The sequence below is a fragment of the Salvia hispanica genome, chromosome 3 (genome assembly GCF_029641045.1).
Source record: "Salvia hispanica isolate PSC_SH4W2 chromosome 3, Shi_PSC_v1, whole genome shotgun sequence".
NCBI lineage: Eukaryota > Viridiplantae > Streptophyta > Magnoliopsida > Lamiales > Lamiaceae > Salvia > Salvia hispanica.
This window is the reverse complement of record NC_142694.1, coordinates 12404917-12423820: the sequence shown is the minus strand read 5'-3', so window position 1 is coordinate 12423820 and position 18904 is coordinate 12404917. Positions and strand designations below refer to the sequence as shown.

Here is an 18904-nt window from a genome sequence, read left to right as displayed (position 1 = left end):
TAAGGTCACCAAATGCACGATCAGAACCTGCAAGAATCAGCAAAATTAGTAAACAATATTTCCAAAAAGGCTTCCCTATGGAGACTTTTTAAGCTTAGTCATATATCTAAAAAAGATGGAACATTTAGAACAAGTTATACATTGCTCAATAGAGATTTAGTTTTTGGGATTAGGGCATTTGGAGCTACGAAGTTCATGCTCGAGGAAATTAGAGATAGACATTGGTGAAACTGTGAAGATTTGTGTAGTACTAATCAAGTAAGCATTGCTGTGTTGTGTTCCATTTACTCATAAAATCATATTTTCATCAAATTCATAGCTCAGTTTCTGCAGCATTGATTTCCCTGATCCTAGCAACTCCGATACCTTCACATAATAATGATAGGTCTCTCATGTTCAAAAACATTATTCCAATATATGATGCTTCATATGTAAAGAGAATAAAGTGTTTGAAAGTCACAATTTCCCCTTCCAGATTTATTACCTATCTGTTCCAAGTATGAACTATTTTCTTATTAGCCAGAGACATTTTTTTTCGGCCCGTGATTTATCAAAAATTGTGTTAGGTGAGTTAAATAAAGAAAAAATAAAATATGAAATGGCAGTAGAGAATAACTGTAATACCCAAATTTTCCATGTCTTCATAAAGGATAATTATGGTCTGTGAACTAGATTTTAAGCTATAGAGTTTTAGAGTTTTATTTAATATTGAAATCTTATAGTAAGTTTCAATAGCTAGTTCACCTAAGTTTTGGGCATGTTTAGTAATTTTTGTGATAAGTTCTTATATATATGTATATGAGAAAATAAAAGGTTTATTTCTTTTCTCCTTAAGCATTAGGAGTAAGACACCTAAGCATTTAAGGAGTAGGTGTCATTTTCTTAGGCAAAAAGAGAAGTTTAATTTAATGGCAAGTTTGATTAAGAAATAAACTTCTCTCTATATCTCTCTACAACTACTCAAGGCAAGAAGAAAAGAAAGGGAAAAACTACTCCTCGACATTTTTTTTTCACGCTCCCTTCACAGGGGCAGGGTCAAAATCCTTCTCTCATTCTCTTCTTCTTTTCTCCATCTCTTTCTCCATGAAAGTCCCACCATGAATGAATGAAGCTAGCTTAGAAATTCTTCACTCCTTTTGCCAAGCTTTCTAATTAAGGTAAGTAGATGAACATCTTTCATTAACTCTTTAACCTGAGATTTGATGTTGCATGTTGAAATTTCCTTATCTAAATGTGAGTTGAGTTACAGTGAAAGAAAGTGAGAGGAAAAGAAAATAGTTCTATGTTGAGTTCAACCTCTGCAGGTCCTAGGATTGAAATTGGTTGGTAATTTTGCTAAATTATGCTTTATCTTGGTGATGCCGTGCCTAACTGATTGTTAAATTTTATGTATATTCGTATTGGGGCTGTTTATGTCATAAATGTGAATAGAAGGAAAGGAAATTTTGTCGTAAAAGAAAAAAAAAAATAGGAAAAGTCATAGATTGGCCAACACCCCTGCTCATTTGCAAGGAATATTAGACCAACCAAAATATTGTATTTTGCTTTGATATTTTAACATATCCTACCTGAAGATGTAGGTAAGTTGTGTAAAAATTTTGGAGTTTTCTGAGTTAGTATGAATTTATTATAAATTTTACAAGCTGGCTGTGCAGTTCAGCAATGGATCTGGGCAGTCTGTACTTAAAAGTACATAGCTCCTAGATGGTGATGAAATTTCTTTAGAAAATTATGCCCTGTAATTAATACATGTATAGCTTTAAGTAATCGCTGGTTTCATAAATTTCCAACTCTATATGCTTTCGGAGTGCTAATTCAGAAATGGTGTACTGCAGTAGCCATTTGTTAGCTGGATAATAATTTAAAAAAGTACCCTTTGTATCTCATAATGAACACGTTTGGATAGAAATTCATTTGTGAAATAACTTGTTGTATATATAAATTAATTTGGGTGAAATAACTATTTCTAAGGTGATAAGAATCCAAGCACAAGCGATCGAGGCAAAGAAAAGCTGTAAGGATAAGTGCTCCTCATGAAGTTTTTGTGGGCTTGCTAAGGTAGGGTGTTCATACTTCTTTATAAATGAGTTAATATTGCTGTGTGTTTCTATGATAAGAATATATTGTCTTGTAAATTGTATATATATAAGATATTATATGTTCTCTTACTAACTATGGAAGGTAATGTGAATTTGGGTTTGCAAACATGGTATGATGCTGATGTGCTTTTTATTTTGATAATCAAAGATGAAAATAATATATATACGCCCCATTTTGCTCGAGTGAGTCACCGGGTATAGTTGGCATGCCATAGGACAGCAGTACTGCATATACGTTGATCATTTGTCTTCTAGATAACCAAAGAAATGATATCCAATCAGGTTTATATATGTGTCCTTGCCCGATTATAGGCATATATGGAAACAGTGCACCGCCTGATGATAGGCATACATGGAAATAATGGTGCAGGCCCTACGCGGGTCCGATCGGTCCCCACGCGGGGGAAAATTCTACGATGTCACCCTCATCAGGTTATATATGGTTCGTGTACCCGTGTTAGTCACTGAGCAATAATAAAGGGGCCAACTGTATTGAATTTATTGTTCAAAATATGACATGCTGCTACTTGACAAAAGAATGTGTTCATAAGTGCAAGGATTTGTTGTTACATGTTATATGTGCTGGACAATTTGGTGTTAAGTGTATGTTTGTAATTGGGTGTTCTTTGTTTTGTCATCATACTAATAAGCATGACTGTTATTGGCTTGGAATTTACATCAGATTGGTACTTGATTAATACTTAGTAAGTTCTGCAGACAATCATGAGATGAATTTCTTGTAGAGAGGTAAGTGTATCTATTATATACTTGAAACTGTTATTTGGTAAGTTAAGTATTTAAGAGATTATTTGTATGTGTATCTAGACCTTGAAATCAATTTTTGATGTCAACAGTTGTTTAATCATAGTCGGACCTTATAAGAGTTATGTCCTAATTTATGAACTCAATACTGGGCTTGTCAAAGCTCACACCCCTATATACCTTCTTTTGCAGATCTAGTTTGAAACGTTCAAGTGGTTGACGTTGCTGCCGGTGTAGAAGTCACAGACAATCCTTTTGGGTAATCAAGTGAATGTAATAGATGTGGCATGTTAGTTTTCAAGTCATATCAGTTTCTTTTGTGAGCCCCTTTTATGTATAAGCTAACTTAAGCTACTTACCGCTACTTTACAAACACATCTTTTAAACCATGTCATGGGCTTCTAAGTCAAGATAGTTTGATATATGTATGTTTTTGGAGAATCGTGAGACTTAGTCTTCAAAGGGGCTTGAGTTTGTGTTTTGATTAAGAAAAAAAAAAAAAGAAAAAAAAAAGTTTTACTTAAAATTCAGGTTGATCAGATTTTTAAGTTACTAAAACGTGACATCACTTACTCGATTAGTTAATAATCGAATAGTGGGTGTCACATGTATAGTGGGTGTCACAATAACAGAACGCAAAATGACATATATTTTCACTCTATGTATCTGCAGAAGATCATCAACCAAAAACTGCAATATTCACAAGTAGGAAATTAACATGCAATCAAAACTATATAAGCGGTTCACAGTTGAATTACTTTGATGGTTACTGTTGAATTTCTGTTGAGGATGACCTTTCAATTGATCTAGTTAGTAGATCAATTTGATATGTTGTGATTCGACATGTAGCAGTGCGATTGAAGCTAATATCATGAAAATCGCGAAAATGTACCTCGAAAACCTTTCTCGATGTTAGTTCCTAAAACGTCGATAAATCGCCTCTCTTAAAAAAGATCCTCCAGCGCCAGACGCTGATTATGCTCGAGACCTTTGATTTACTGTGTCGGTATCCAGCAAAGGGCTGAACGGTATGATTCCCGTCTTATTCGAGTGGCCGAGCTCCGCTTTTTATGAGTTTTCGGTCACAAATACTGCGGTAACTAGGGATGTCAATGTAGTCCGCAACCCGTGGGCCGGCCCGAATAGCCCGCCAAATTTACAGGGTTAGGGCTGAAAATTTCTAGCCCGATAAAATTACAGCCCGATTAGCCCGCAACCCGTTAGGGCCAGACCCGAAAACCCGATGGGCTAGCCCGAAAACCCGATAAAATTTCTATCGTTCTATTTGTTTGACTCTAATTCGACACTTCATTGATTATTTTATAATATAGATTACTAAAAAAATAAATTTCAATTTTATATATTAAATATATAAATTATATATTAAATTTTTATTAACATAATAATAGATATACAAATTAGAAACTTAAAATTCACTAACAAATATATTTAAATTTCTAAAATATGCTTTAAAATTTCTTGATGTTTATGTTTTATTTTGCATAAACCTTAAATATTAGTATTTGATCATGTTTATGTTTGAATTTAAGCATATATCTCAAATTTACCATAGTTAAATATTTTACATTTTATAAATATAACTAATTTTCACCATTATTTATTGGATTGAACGCATGTTAATTTTATCGGTAGCAACCCGATTAGCCCGCTGGGCTAGCCCGAAACCCGAGCTTTTAGGGTTAGGGTTGAACTTTTATAACCCGAAAAAATCATAGCCCGATTAGCCCGCACCCGATTGACCCGCAACCCGAATAGGGTTGGCCCGAAACCCGGTGAGCTGGCCCGATTGACATCCCTAGCGGTAACTCACTTGAATGGTGATCGTAATTACTTGCCATGTAGTGTTGAACGAAAGCATGCCTAATTTAGTCCACATGAGGCCGAATCCAGCCTCCTGGCGGAGCGAGGGTTCGGATGGTTGAGCGAGAGAGGGAGGAGATATAATTCAATAAAAAGAGAATTAAACAGTGCTCCATCGTTTCATATCACTTTCTTTTTTAGTTTGTCTCAACCAAGATAACTCATTACTAGCTAGAAATAGAAATACTTTTATCTCTACTTTATCCTCTCTCTCTTACTTACTCTCTTTACTTAACACACAAAATAAAGCTATATAAAATCTCGTGCCGTCCAAGGAAGGGATCATTTTCCTTGGGACGGATGCCACATGAAATTTTATGTCCGCCCATGCAAATATATTTAACAAAAGTAATCTATCTAACATTACAGTAAAAAAAATGAGACTCATATACTAGTACGGAGTAGTACAATATAGTAGAATTCAAATAATTTTTTAAAATTTGTAAATGAAGAAAAAGAGACATTATTTTAAGGACATGAAATACTAAGTACGTAATTAGTGCACAAATGCAGTAGGATCTGGAGGAGTAGGGACTTGCATTGATCCTTGAAGCATATGCATTACTATATTCATGTGAGGCCTCTGTGTTGGATCTTCTTGAATGCACCATATTGCCGTCTTCACATATATCTCCAACGTTTTCATGTCGCTCCTCGCCTCCTCATCGCCCGCCACCAGAAAATCTAATGCCCCTTGTTGGTAACAATCATAGGCCCAGTCAGCAAGAACTGCTTCTCCCTCGTCTTCCACATCTGCTTCGTAACTCTTTCTGCAACACATCAGCTCGAGCAGCATGATCCCGAAGCTGTACACCATCCACTTTAACTGTTATAGGCATGTTCCTGAACCATTCCGGAGCCACATACCCTTTAGTCCCCCTTATGCCGGTCATGGTTCTTGTCTGATCAGCTTTGAGAAGCTTTGCTAGCCCAAAATCTGCTATTTTGGGGGTGAATGTCTCGTTCAGAAGCACGTTCTGAGGCTTGATGTCGCAGTGTATGATGGGCACGCTGCAGTCTTCATGCAGATAGCATATCCCTCTTGCGATTGCAAATGCTATGTGCCCTCTTGTATGCCAGCTAGGCCTTTCTGGTTTTTGAAAGAGGAATGTGGCTAGAGAGCCATTAGTCATGAACTCGTACACCAAAATTCTGTTCTGGCCTTGGTCGCAATACCCTAGCAGCTGCACAAGGTTCTTGTGGTTGGTTCTGCTAATTGAGCTCACTTCAGCTGTGAACTCATCATCTGCTCGTTCGAAGATCTTGTGCAGCTTCTTGACTGCAACAACCTTTCCATCATTTTTTAGAGTACCTCTGTAGACTATGGAGCAAGCACCCCTCCCCAATTCTTCATCGAATCCATTGGTAGCTTCTTCTACCTCTTTGAAGCTGAAGCTACTTATCGTGCTCACTCCAGCAGGTTGCACATGGCTCCTCTGTTTCCCCATTGTCATTTTTCTGCGTTTCAAGTAGATAACAAAAAAGAAACTTGTAACAATAAACAATAACACCGAACAGCCTAACAAGGCCGACAATGTTACAGTGGTGGAGCTACTCTTACTGCTCTCTTGGCCGGGGCCGGGGGCAGGGGTGTCAGGATTCGACATCAAAGTGTTGTTCATCCTGACCTTTATCAAGGCCTTTGCTTCCTGCTCCCTCCCATTTGAGAAGGGGTGAGCCTTCATCCAACATACTCTACCAGAATATATTACAAGAGCACAGAGACAATCAGAAATGCATGCTTGGCGGCACCATGCCTCCTCGACGTCCCTGACAATCGCATAATCCTTGAAAGGCCAATTCACGCCAGACATCTCGTTGAATGTGAAACTCTGCGCATCCTGCGCTTGTTGAAGGTCACATCTGTGCTGCACGAACTCGGGTGCGCAGCCAATGAATCCGCCCTTCGGGTAGTAACCCGAGGGGCAGTGGCAGGCGGACCTTCCGTCAGGTTTGATGGAGCAGTAAGCGTTGAAACCACAGGGCCCGCCGCCCATATCATCTTCTCTAATAGCATGGCATATATTTGAAGGCTCAAAATTGCGTACAGACCACGCCGACGACAACGATGGCAGTAATGAATCATCATACACATAATGGCGGAGGACTCCGTCGTGTTCTAGCCCAGTCTCTGGTAAAACTGCCGGCCAGAGATCCGCTGCCGAAGAGAGGCCGGAGTATGGTTCCGTTCTGCCGGATTAGGTTGATGATGCCGGAATTGTTGAAGATCAACTGGAATCCGGCGTCACGAGTATCCGACGACCAATAAGCATTCACATTTTCATCGGAGGGGTATGATCTGGTGACGAGCACCAGATTTCCATCGGCCTGCAATGTGAATTTGAATTTCCCTCTCGAGAAATTGGTCGCCGAGAAACTGGAATATAGAACACTTTGTCGATTGAGTACCTAATAAGACGATGAAGCGTAACTCAGTTGGCAAGACACTTCTGTTGTATTAAATGAAAAAAAAGTAGTCTTGATATTTAGGAATATTGGAAGATAGAGTATTTTTTGCTAAAAAAAAGTAATGATTCACTTATGATGGGATATAAAAAAAAAAGTGATTTCAATTATGATGGGGCGTTTTACCTGAGTTGGTAATAAAGTGTCAGTGGGGGAATCAAAACTCTGCCACAGGATGGCTGAAGCATTGGAGGCAAGCACAAGGTTTCTGTTGTCGAGCATGGCGGCATAGGCCACCGTACCTGTCCGGGCCGGAACAGCCCATACCCGACTGCCTGTTTGATTGACGAGCTCCAGCGTTCCGTCTGCGGAAAGCTGGACGGTTGATCCAGCGGGAACTGGTTCGTCGCGGTTGGCAGACCAAACTAGGGTTTTGTCGGGTATTTGATCAAACCATACGGCTAGCAAGAAGTTTCCGGGAGAGACCTCCCAGAACCCGAAAGCGAATTCACCGGAAGGCGACCTCCACGTGGAATTGGAGTTTGCGACGATGGAGGAGCCCAGAGTTGCGTTCCTGTTGCTTGATTCTTGGCCTTTTACTGTGGTGCTAATGATAATGATGTTGATGATCAACATTATTAACAATCTGCATGAAGCCATTTGATTTCAGTTTTGAGTTAGTCGATGAATTGGAAGATTAATATATATGGAGTCTTGGTCAATGGTGTGTTAGAGACGGATTAATATACTAATGTTGTTTTGATAGGATGTCTCAACTAACAAATTAAAATATTGATCACATGATTTATTCAACAACGTCAGATTTATTAAATTTGATTTCCTTTTACTATATACAGTAAGTTTCATGGAAGCGTGTTGAATTTGGATCTGAACCTACAGAAAATTCCATGACCCACTACATAATTTCAACAAAGGTTTTTGTGAGCATGGCTAACAGACTAAGCCTGCATTTAATCTTTGATTAGTATTTAAAACGTAAATCCTTGACATATCGAGATACAAGACTTTTTAGTCTTTCTTGTTTTTTGTTATTTTTGTCACAAAGTAAATGTAGTTTGGCCCTCCAACTTTAAATAAAAGCAATTTGTATCGTAATTTTGTGTGATAACAACTAGACATGAGATAAAAAAATATAAAAAGGTAGAAAAAATGAGTAAAATTTGATATTTTTATATACAGAATGATTATTTATAAAAAATAATAAATATAAAATGAAATATTCAACCCGTAAATTTTTTTATGCAAGTTCAGTTTGACTGAAAAAAAGGGAATGGGTCAAAATGAAGCCAAAATAGAACAAAAGACAGTTAATAAAAACGTTTTTTATTTCCTCCGAAATTACTTTTGATAGCTCACATAAAAATATTGCTTAATATCCGATCTTCATCCTGATTAGAATCGTCAACATTAAAAATTGCTATTATGATTTTGATCCATCACATTAAAAATGAGACTCTTATTTGACTTACAATACATTCAAATAAACTTCTAAAATTTGTATTAGAAGCAAATGGGGCACTATTTTATGAACATGGAAATAGTAATTAGTGTATAAATGCAGCAGGATCTGGAGGAGTTGGGACTTGCATCGATCCTTGTAGCATATGCATTACTATATTCATGTGAGGCCTCAGTGTTGGATCTTCTTGAATGCACCATATTGCCGTCTTCACATATATCTCCAACGTTTTCATGTCGCTCCTTGTCTCCTCATCGCCCGCCACCAGCAAATCTAATGCCCCTTGTTGGTAACAATCATAGGCCCAGTCAGCAAGAACTGCTTCTCCCTCGTCTTCCACATCTGCTTCATAACTCTTTCTGCAACACATCAGCTCGAGCAGCATGATTCCGAAGCTGTACACATCCACTTTAACTGTTATAGGCATGTTCCTGAACCATTCCGGGGCCACATACCCTTTAGTCCCCCTGATTCCGGTCATGGTTCTTGTCTGATCAGCTTTGAGAAGCTTTGCTAGCCCAAAATCTGCTATTTTTGGTGTGAAGGACTCGTCTAGAAGCACGTTCTGAGGCTTGATGTCGCAGTGTATGATGGGCACGCTGCAGTCTTCATGCAGATAGCATATCCCTCTTGCGATTGCAAATGCAATCTCCACTCTTTTGTACCAGCTAGGCCTTTCTGCTTTTTGAAAGAGGAAAGTGGCTAGAGATCCATTAGTCATGAACTCGTATACCAAAATTCTGTTCTGGCCTTCATCGCAATACCCTAGCAGCTGCACAAGGTTCTTATGGTTGGTTCTGCTAATTGAGCTTACTTCGGCTTTGAACTCATCATCCGCTTGTTCAAAGATCTTGTGCAGCTTCTTGACGGCAACAACTTTTCCATTATCTTTTAGAGTACCTTTGTAGACTATGGAGCAAGCACCCCTCCCTAATTCTTCATTGAATCCGTTGGTAGCTTCTTCTACCTCTTTGAAGCTGAAGCTATTTATCGTGCTCACTCCAGCTGGTCGCCTATGGCTACTTTTAGCCATCATTGATTTTGTACGATTCAAATAGAATACAAAACAGAAACTCGAAACAAGAAACAATAACACCGAACAGCCTAACAAGGCCGACAGTGTTACAATGAGAGCAGTGGAGCTACTCTTACCACTCTCTCGGCCGGAGGCAGGGGTGCCGGGATTCGACGTCAAAGTGTTGTTTATCCTGACCTTTATCAAGGCCTTTCCATCAAAGCCAGGATCCAGCCTCCCATTGGTGAAGGGCAGTGACTTCTTAAAACAATTTCCATTATAAACTATTGCAACAGCACAGAAGCAATCGAAAAGGCAGGATTGGCGACACGATGCCTCGTCGATGTTCCTCAAATTCACATAATCCACGACAGGCCAATCTATGTTGTACATCTCGTCGAATATGAAACTCTGTGCATCCCGCACATCATCGTCGCATCTGTGTTGCGCGAAATCAGGCGCGCAACCGGTTAGACCGCTCCTAGGTTTGTAATCCGTGGGGCAGCCGCAGCTCGGTCGTCCATCAGCTTTTATCGAGCAGTAGCTGTTGAAACCGCAAGCCCCTCCGCCCGTATGTCTTTCTGAAACAGCACGGCATATGTTGGAAGGCTCAAAATCACGTACAGACCACGAAGAATTAGAAGACTTGGGATACACATAATGGCGGAGGACTCCGTCGTGTTCTAGCACCAGTCTCTGGTAAAACTGCCCGGCCAGAGGCCCGCTGTCGAAGAGTGGTCGGAGTAGGGTTCGGTTCGGCCGGATGAGGTCGATGCTGCCGGAATCATTGAAGATCAACCGGAAGCCAGATTCAATAGTATTCGATGACCAATAAGTATTTCCGTTTAGGTCCAACGGGTATGATTGGATGGTGAGAACTAGATCACCGTCGGCCTTCAACGTAAATAAGAATCTCCCTGTCGAGAAATTGGTCGCCGAGATGCTAGAATATAGAGCGCCTTCTCGGTTTAGTACCTGTGTCAGCAATAATGTATCAGTAGGGAAAACAAAACTCTGTCACATGATGGCTGATGTGCAACTCAGTTGATAAGACGTTTTTCTTTATTAAATGAATCTAATAAAAAGAGTACTTGAGTTGGTAATAATGTATCAGTAGGGAAAACAAAACTCTGCCACACAAGATGGTTGTGCAACTCAGTTGATAAGACGTTTTTCTTTATTAAATGAGAAAAAGAGTACCTGAGTTGGTAATAGTGTGTCAGTGGGGGAATCAAAACTCTGCCATAGGATGGCTGAAGTGTTGGAGGCAAGCACGAAGTTTCCGGTGTCGAGCATGGCGGCGTGGGCCACCGAACCTGACGTGGCCTGATCAGCCCATATCCATCGGTTTCTTTGATCGAAGAGCTCCAGTGTTCCATCTGCGGAAAGGTGGACGGTTGATCCAGCGGGAACTGGTTCGTTGCGGTTGGCGGACCAAACTAGGGTTTTGTCGGGTAGTTGATCGAACCATATGGCTAGCAAGAAGGCTCCGGGTGCAACCTGCTTGAACCCGAAAGCGAATTCGCCTGAAGGGGACGTCCACGTGGAGTTGGAGTTTGCGACGATGGAGGAGCCAAGAGTTACGTTGGTGTTGCTTGATTCTTGGGCTGTCACTGAAATTGGTGATACGGTGCTAATGCTAATGATCAACAATAACAATGTGCATGAAGCCATTTGATTTCAGTGTTCCATGTTTGTGGGAGTGGATGAATTGGAAGATTTATGAAAAGTCAGTCTTGGTCAATGGTTGGCCGAGTCTTGGATATATGATGGATTAATTGGAAGTCCCAACTCCCAACCACCAAAAAGAAAAAAAAATTGGTTACATAACATAACTCACACAAGCATCAATGAATGTACTCTTTCACTGTCGGATTTCTTAAATTTGATTTCCATCTACTAGTCATGCATGGAACCGTGTTAAATTTGGGATGAACTACATTTAATTTCTAAGTTTGTGGTACCCCTTTTAAGTTTGAATAAACGTTGCTGGACGTGTCGGAATTTTGCCTCTGAATAAAACGTAGACAATTTAAGGTTGTTTGTATTGCAGTAACTCCCTTTTTTAATTAACAATATCAATATTGAGAAAGTGTGTGAAGTTGTATGAAATCGATCGTGTGGAGAAAAGTTAAAAATAATTTATCATTACTCTCTTTGACATGAAAAAGTCAAAAAGTAGTCAGCTGTCGTTTTATTCCTTTGAATTATTCTGAAAATTGTATGGTGATTATGCGTTGAACAAGTCGTTTCTCTGAGGGGCATTAATTTCAAGGAAAATTTTCTGTTTCACAAAAACATAAATGTCGGTTTGAATGAAAATCGAAAACTTAAATCCTGTACCGAATCAAAATAGCTCTTTAAATAGTGGATGGAGGGAGGACATCAGTTAGTAACATTAAGGTGGTGTTCGGTTTCTAAGATAAAATAATACTAAGATACAATCTAGGATTGAGTTGTCACATTATTTTAGTCGTGGGATTGACTATGACTAATTATCCCATGATTATCCATCTAGGATTGAGTTGTGGGGTTGAATCTCATGAACCAATACCAGTACAAATTTAATCTCGGATACAATCTTGCAAACTGAACACCCTCTAAAATTTTACGCGTAAAATCTTCTTCAATGTGAAGAAATAAAAATCACGATACCCATCAATCTACAAATCTATTAAGGGAGAGAATACAACCAACAAAATCACTAGCTAATCAATGCAATTTCAAATCATATGCAAAAACATCCTAAAACAACAGCTCGTTCAAAATGAACTATTCATTTCTCTCTTTATAAAAAAACATTTTCCCCTTTTCTTCGGTATCTTTGTCCTGTAAAGTGAGAAATGATGATGAAAAAAGGTTTTGCAACATTTGACTCATTTAGTGGTCAAAATGGCCAATTATAATTGGGTTTTGATCACAAAATTGGGGTTAACGTTCCAAAAAAATCCAATAAATTCATTACCAACTATGTGAGGGGTCTTTCCATGTCGGCAAGAGATCAACAAATTTCAAATTTGCATCGTGCCAAAATCTCAGTATCATATCAGTCCTATTACCATTCGTGATTCGTATGAACTTTTCTTGAGTTTAGTCAACTTTTCATCCAACAAATATCAATAGTCTAACCACTTGCAAAAATTAAATGTCATATTCTATTTTATTTATTCTACTTTATCTTTGTAATCTTGAAAATATCCGTATGATGGTATCATCCATATTAACTAATTATTTTTATAGGTAAGTATAAATAAATATCTTATTCCAGGTTGTTTGATCGGTTGATAGGGATATGATCAAATCAATAAGTGAAATTCTGCCAAAAATCAAAGCAAATCTCAGTCATTGAATTTTGTGATGTTAGATTAATGACACGTGTCTCCTAATAATATAGACTGTGTAGTCTAATAATGTAGCTCGACTAATAATATAACATTTTTTAGTCTAATAATGTAGCTCGACTATTTTTATCACAACCATCCAATCTAGGGATCAAAGGGCTGAGATTTGCTTTGATTTTTTACAAAATTTCACTTATTGACCATAGTGTGCGCATCGGTTGATAAATTGTATATATACTACAAAATCGAGACACAATTATTTATGTTGAAAAATATTTAAAAATAAGAATAATTTAGGATACAAAAGAAATCGTTCTTAAATTAATGACAAATTAACTTAATCTTTTATTTTTTTAGGATACTTCCATTTGCATCCTCTAATTTTAGTTGAGACACCAACAATTAAAACGTTTTGTTGCGTTGGTGATATATTTGAAAACACGAATTAGCGTTCTTAATTGTATTAAAAATTTGTACTAACCATTTTTTTTGTTGTTGCAGCGATAGTAGCCTCCTGTTGGAGTTATCCATTTAAAAGTTAGGAAAAACTTGTTTATTCACCTGCTGGTGCAACTCACACGTCTATACCATGATGATCACATTGACATTTGCACGTTGTCTATTGACTTTCAATCTATTGTATATTTCTTATAAAAACTATCGAGTCAAGGCTCAAATTGAATTTGCTCCCCAAGCTTGGGAAAAAGACAAATTTACTCAAAACAAGACCAAGATATTCGGTATATATCCGTGTATAAATATATTTAAGTTATGTATTTCTTAACAAATATATATGATTGGTATATACTCGATATGCGATATATGCGAGACGTGGAATGTAATCAAATGAAAACTCTAAATAATATACAAATTCAAAACTATGATCTGGACCATTGAAAAATATCAACAGATCACAAAAAAAGCATACATGAAAATGTCAACATAATTTCAACGGTAGTCAATGATTGATGTTTTGTGTTGATATTGTGTTGACAATAAAATCTTGGAAATTTTACACTGTGTTAATATTGTATTGAAACTGTGTTAAAACTGTGTTGAGGAGTTTTGAGTTTATACAATATATAAGTTTGCATTTTATTATTACCCTATCAGACGTTTGGTATATAAATATTGATACCGGTATATGATATTGCATGTTCGGTATATTACCATGGTATGTGAAAATCCTTTACCATACTTTTACCCACTCCTAGTCCTGCGCTTCTCACAACACTAGACAAAGAGTACTAGTAAAATACTCCATCTGTTCTTCAATAAAGTCACATTTTGCCCTTTCGGTCCATCTCACAGTAAGAGTCACATTTCACTTAGACTATAAATAGAAAATAGGTCTTACATTCTACTAATTCACTTCACTCACATTATATTATAAAATCAAGATAAAAAAGTGGACTTCATATTTTACTAACTTTTTCAATTTATTATTCTTTGCATTTCTTAAAATTCGCGCCTACAATAAATATGAATCCTATTGTAGGACGAAGATAGTATATAAAGAATTTGGAAGTTCATGAGTCGGGACGAAGTTCAAACATTTTTATCTATCTGCAAACAACATAACATGGTACAAACAACTTCAATTATTTTAATTTTATAAAACCATTCATCCCACGATGTCTTATGAGCTGTGTATTAATCTGGCACTAATATTTTAACTATATTCTGACCGACCAAGAATAACATTTGTCAACGTGGATGGGAAAATACTCCTTCACTTGTATTTATATATGATGATGCATCTGCAACTCTAACCACTATTCATCATGGCATTAATGGCAAGCAATCACTTCTTCCCTTATCTACTTCTATCTCTCTGCAGCCTCTCTCTATTATCAGCTGATGGTTGGCTAAGCTAATCTCTTTACTTTGATCAATTTCTTTATCTCCAACTGTTTTCACTAACTCATTTTTTTCGCAGTTTTCGTGAGCATCGACTGTGGCGCTAAAGCTTCATACACCGACGAGGTAGGTGTGGTGTGGACGGGCGACTCCTCGTACGTTTCCAACGGTGAAATCCGTTCCGTTCCATCCTCCAACTCCTTCTCTCCGGTGATGGACACAATGAGAGTGTTCACCACCCGGAAGAAGAACTGCTACAACATCAACCTCGACGTGGCAAAGAGGAGAGTGTTGGTGCGTGCTCACTTCTTCTACGGGAACTACGATGGCAAGGACTCACCTCCCTCGTTCGACCTCAGCTTTGACGGGAACGACTGGGCCACCGTGGTCACCTCCAGCACGGACTCTTTGTACTACGAGGTCATTTACGTGACCAAGAAGGATTCCATCAGCATCTGCGTTGCTCAGACCACTATCGGCCAGTTCCCCTTTATATCGGCCATTGCTGTCCGCAGTTTGGAGCTGTCTTCGTACGATCATATCGATTATAATCATCCCTTGTACATGAGCCGAAGGGTCGCTTTTGGAGCAAATACAACAATCAGGTAAACTATTGTGATAGGATGAATAAGACTTATACAGTGATTTCAGTTTCTCGCGTAAACCCTAAAATGATAGATGCTCTAATTAGGTTAGGTTAGGTTGAAACCTTAAAATGATAGAGCGTTGCGATTGCAGGTGGCCGGAGGATCCCTACGACAGGTACTGGTCACCTAATGTATATGAAAACGACACGGTCCGAGTCTCAAACACCGCCCCTTTGGGTGACCCGATGTTTTTAGAGGATCGGCCTCCACCTGCTGCGTTAAAGAATGCGATTACTGCATCCACTCCATCATCCAGCATAGATCTGTACATGAGATTCCCTTTCACGCAAGCTCCTGTTTATGTAAACTGGTACTTCTCCGAGGTTCGTTTGTTGCAACGCAACGAAATTCGGGCATTCAGGGTTTTCAAGGATGACCTGCCTTATTCACCAACAATCCTACCTCCTTATGGTAACTGCACTCAGTTCTGGGTTAGTAATCTCCTGGCTTCGTCGAACAACACCTTCTCCATCGTCCCCACCAACTTCTCCACGCTTCCTCCGCTCATCAATGCCATGGAGGTTTTCTACATTGGAAACGCGCTAACTGATGGCACCAACACCAAAGATGGTACGTATTTTATATAGGCATATTAGTCATTTTAATCACGAAGTTTTACTAAATTTTGATCAGTTTCATAAAGTTTGAACATGAAATAGTATTAAATGATGAAGTTTCAATTTAACACGTTTATGCAAAACTTGTTGCAGTGAAAGGCTTGGCGTCTCTGCAAACTGCGTTTAGCGTGTTAAAAAATTGGAGCGGCGATCCTTGTCTTCCTTCGCCGTTTTCATGGGATTGGATTGTCTGCAACAGCAATCTCGCACCACGAGTCACCACATTGTAACTATTTCTAATATTTTACATGAGATAATTTTTTGTTACGTTAGACGTCCCAAAATGGAAAATTGGAATATTATTTCGTGGACGGTGAGAGGACTAATTTACGTTTATTTGACAGGTCTCTTGTTGGCTACGGTCTGTCTGGGTCGCTACCAGATTTCAGCTCCATGGATGCTCTTAGAAAAATGTGAGGTTCTTTGTTATTTATTTTAATGAACGTCTGATTTTCAATGCTACAATTTCTCTCATATGGAGTATATGAATTGATTGATTTGCAGAGATCTTAGCAACAACAGTTTACAAGGGCCTATTCCTGAATTTCTTGGAACATTACCAAACCTAGAAATTTTGTAAGTTTACAAAGATAAGTAGTAGTAGTATTTAATTTAGTGGAGTACTTTATTAATTTATCATCATTTATAACCTTGGGGAAGAAAATTGACTTAACCTTTATTATTTTTGTCTCAGGAATCTTGCAAACAACATGTTCACTGGAGCGATACCACGCTCATTATCGAGGAAATCGGGCCTAATTTTAACGTACGTAATTATAAGTTCATTTAACCAACATTTTAAATACCATAAACCCTAATCTAAAATTGATAATGGGATCTCTCAACTGTCTATACAGGGTGGATGGGAATCCTGGCCTCTGTAAAACCTGCTCGGGCTCATCTCCGACGGCCATGGATACCTCTTCTGCCGAGAGGAAGCAGAAGAAGGTTCTAGAAACTCTTTTCGCCGCAATAATTTCATCCATCATCGTATTAAAAAGTTGGGGGAGAGTGTGATGCAGTAGCACAAGATGTGGAAATCCTTGTCTGTAACTTCTTTGATCAAAACTGAATTTACTATGTATTAAATTTGGACCACAATATGGCATTTCATGGGAAGTGTGGATGCAATTCCAAATCTAAGCAGTCGGCACCACCTCTTCAAATTTCGATATCCAATTGGCAATTACACCAAATCTATCTTTATGGGTACAAATAGAATAAAAAAGAAATTGAGGACTCAATTTGGTTTACATATGCATGGAATTCACTCACTCCACATCCTTCATATCTTGCGGTGAATCCCAAATAGCAGTATTCCATAGAGAAATCAATTAATTGGAGACTCCTATATCCACACGGTTAATAGCTTTCTCAGTTGACAAGGTTTTTCGAACTTAGACTTAATTGGCCGTCGAGATTAGGTTATTTCTGCACAAATCACTTGGCATTGACTTGATGCAGATGACGTGTGTTATATATGTATGAGTCTTGATCATAGAAACATAGATTCTGCAGGGAAACTCATCAATCAGAGAAATCGTAATTGCCACGGTTCATAGCTTTTTCCACTTGACAAGTTCTTTTCAAACATAGACTTTGCCTTGGAGATTAGGTTCTTTATGAATTTCTGTACACACCACTTGTCTTTGACTTCATCATAGGAACACCATTATATTTATATATGAATGGTTATCTGCTCCAAATTTATATGTACTCACTGTCACTGACCATGGAATTTTAGTGTGACTGAAAGAGATTGTACATTTTTCAACTACGGTGCTATTTCTGTTGTTGAATAATACTACCATGTTGATAGTATTTCACTAATTCTATGATGTAAGAGCATATGTTCTTCTCTCTAATTAATATGTCTTTCTTCCTTTAATCAAATTGTGAGAATGTTTCTCCAATGAATTTTACCTTCCACATATAAATGAATTATTTCTCATGAAAAACAGATTTTCCTAAACACTAAACTTGGCATGGCTTCTCGTTGGTTCTCTATCTCTCTGGTTGTATCGCTATGCACTAGTCTGTCTACATCAGATGATGGTCAAATTTCATTTTAAGCATCAATAACTCTGTTTCACTCTGATTATAGGCTATAACATCTTGACTTATTCCTGCAGTTTTTATCAGCATCAGTCCCGTACAAAGAAGGAAACGGGATTTCTTGGGTGCAGAGTGACGAATCCCGTTCCATCAAACCTCTAAATTCCATCTCCCGCGAGGCGGAGTTCACTACTCGGAACAAGAACTGTTACCACTTTGGCTCTGTGAAGAAGTGGCGTGTCCTCGTACGTGCTAGCTTTTACTATGGGAACTACGATGGCAATGGAGACGTTTAATACAACGTTCAACTACTATGAGGTGATTTATGTATTGAAGAGGGAGTCATATATGTATAAACATGTCAGCGATAGTTACCCGTTGATTTTGGGGACTAGGGTTGCTTTCGGCTCAAATACGAGTATGTTAATCGAGACTCCTAAAGTGAGATACCCAAAAATGATAAATCAGAACTCCTAAAGTGTAGGACTCCTAAAGTGGGACGAAGGGAGTAGCATAGAATAAGATTTGTAATTTGAAGTTCGAAGTACTATAACTTGTTTTTGGGAATGTTCGGATCTGCACCGATTCCGGGCCGGAGGTTACGCGCGTGTATAAATATAATCATAGTAGGAAATAATAATATCAATGTTTCATCTATTTTGGCCGCCGTTCTCTGTCTCTCTCTCTCAATTTCAAATTTAGTACTCTCTCTCCCAAGTTCAAGCTTAGTACTCTCTCTCC

The 18904-nt window shown here is 38.3% G+C and overlaps 2 protein-coding genes, 1 long non-coding RNA gene and 1 pseudogene across 4 annotated transcripts; 2 read left to right on the top strand and 2 right to left on the bottom strand.

Annotated features, from left to right (window-relative positions):
- Positions 1-955: 955 nt before the first annotated feature.
- On the top strand, positions 956-3283 carry LOC125216946 (uncharacterized). Its single transcript, XR_007175519.2, has 3 exons — positions 956-1157; positions 1972-2058; positions 3054-3283. It is a non-coding gene; the product is annotated as an uncharacterized LOC125216946 (long non-coding RNA).
- A 1925-nt stretch (positions 3284-5208) lies between these two features.
- On the bottom strand, positions 5209-7808 carry LOC125216757 (G-type lectin S-receptor-like serine/threonine-protein kinase LECRK3; annotated as a pseudogene). The gene is made up of 2 exons (XR_016137426.1): positions 7335-7808; positions 5209-7151 (listed from the first exon to the last, which is right to left on the bottom strand). The product of XR_016137426.1 is annotated as a G-type lectin S-receptor-like serine/threonine-protein kinase LECRK3 (transcript).
- An 817-nt stretch (positions 7809-8625) lies between these two features.
- On the bottom strand, positions 8626-11351 carry LOC125209250 (G-type lectin S-receptor-like serine/threonine-protein kinase LECRK3). The gene is made up of 2 exons (XM_048108854.2): positions 10844-11351; positions 8626-10618 (listed from the first exon to the last, which is right to left on the bottom strand). The coding sequence occupies exons 1-2, from the start codon at positions 11315-11317 to the stop codon at positions 8714-8716; spliced, it is 2379 nt and encodes a 792-aa protein (XP_047964811.1). The 5' UTR covers positions 11318-11351; the 3' UTR covers positions 8626-8713.
- Positions 11352-14777: 3426 nt separating this feature from the next.
- Positions 14778-17242, top strand: LOC125209249 (putative LRR receptor-like serine/threonine-protein kinase PAM74). The gene is made up of 8 exons (XM_048108853.2): positions 14778-14847; positions 14924-15449; positions 15583-16061; positions 16202-16334; positions 16453-16521; positions 16613-16684; positions 16803-16874; positions 16966-17242. The coding sequence occupies exons 1-8, from the start codon at positions 14778-14780 to the stop codon at positions 17123-17125; spliced, it is 1581 nt and encodes a 526-aa protein (XP_047964810.1). The 3' UTR covers positions 17126-17242.
- The last annotated feature ends 1662 nt before the right edge of the window (positions 17243-18904 follow it).

Coding starts and splice junctions, on each gene's coding strand:
- LOC125209250 (XM_048108854.2), bottom strand. CDS start 11,317: ATGGCTTCATGCACATTGTTATTGTTGATCATTAGCATTAGCACCGTA. Junction 10,619..10,843: donor ACACACTATTACCAACTCAG/GTACTCTTTTTC, acceptor TTGCTGACACAG/GTACTAAACCGAGAAGGCGC.
- LOC125209249 (XM_048108853.2), top strand. CDS start 14,778: ATGGCAAGCAATCACTTCTTCCCTTATCTACTTCTATCTCTCTGCAGC. Junction 16,062..16,201: donor TGGCACCAACACCAAAGATG/GTACGTATTTTA, acceptor AACTTGTTGCAG/TGAAAGGCTTGGCGTCTCTG. Junction 16,875..16,965: donor AAATCGGGCCTAATTTTAAC/GTACGTAATTAT, acceptor CTGTCTATACAG/GGTGGATGGGAATCCTGGCC.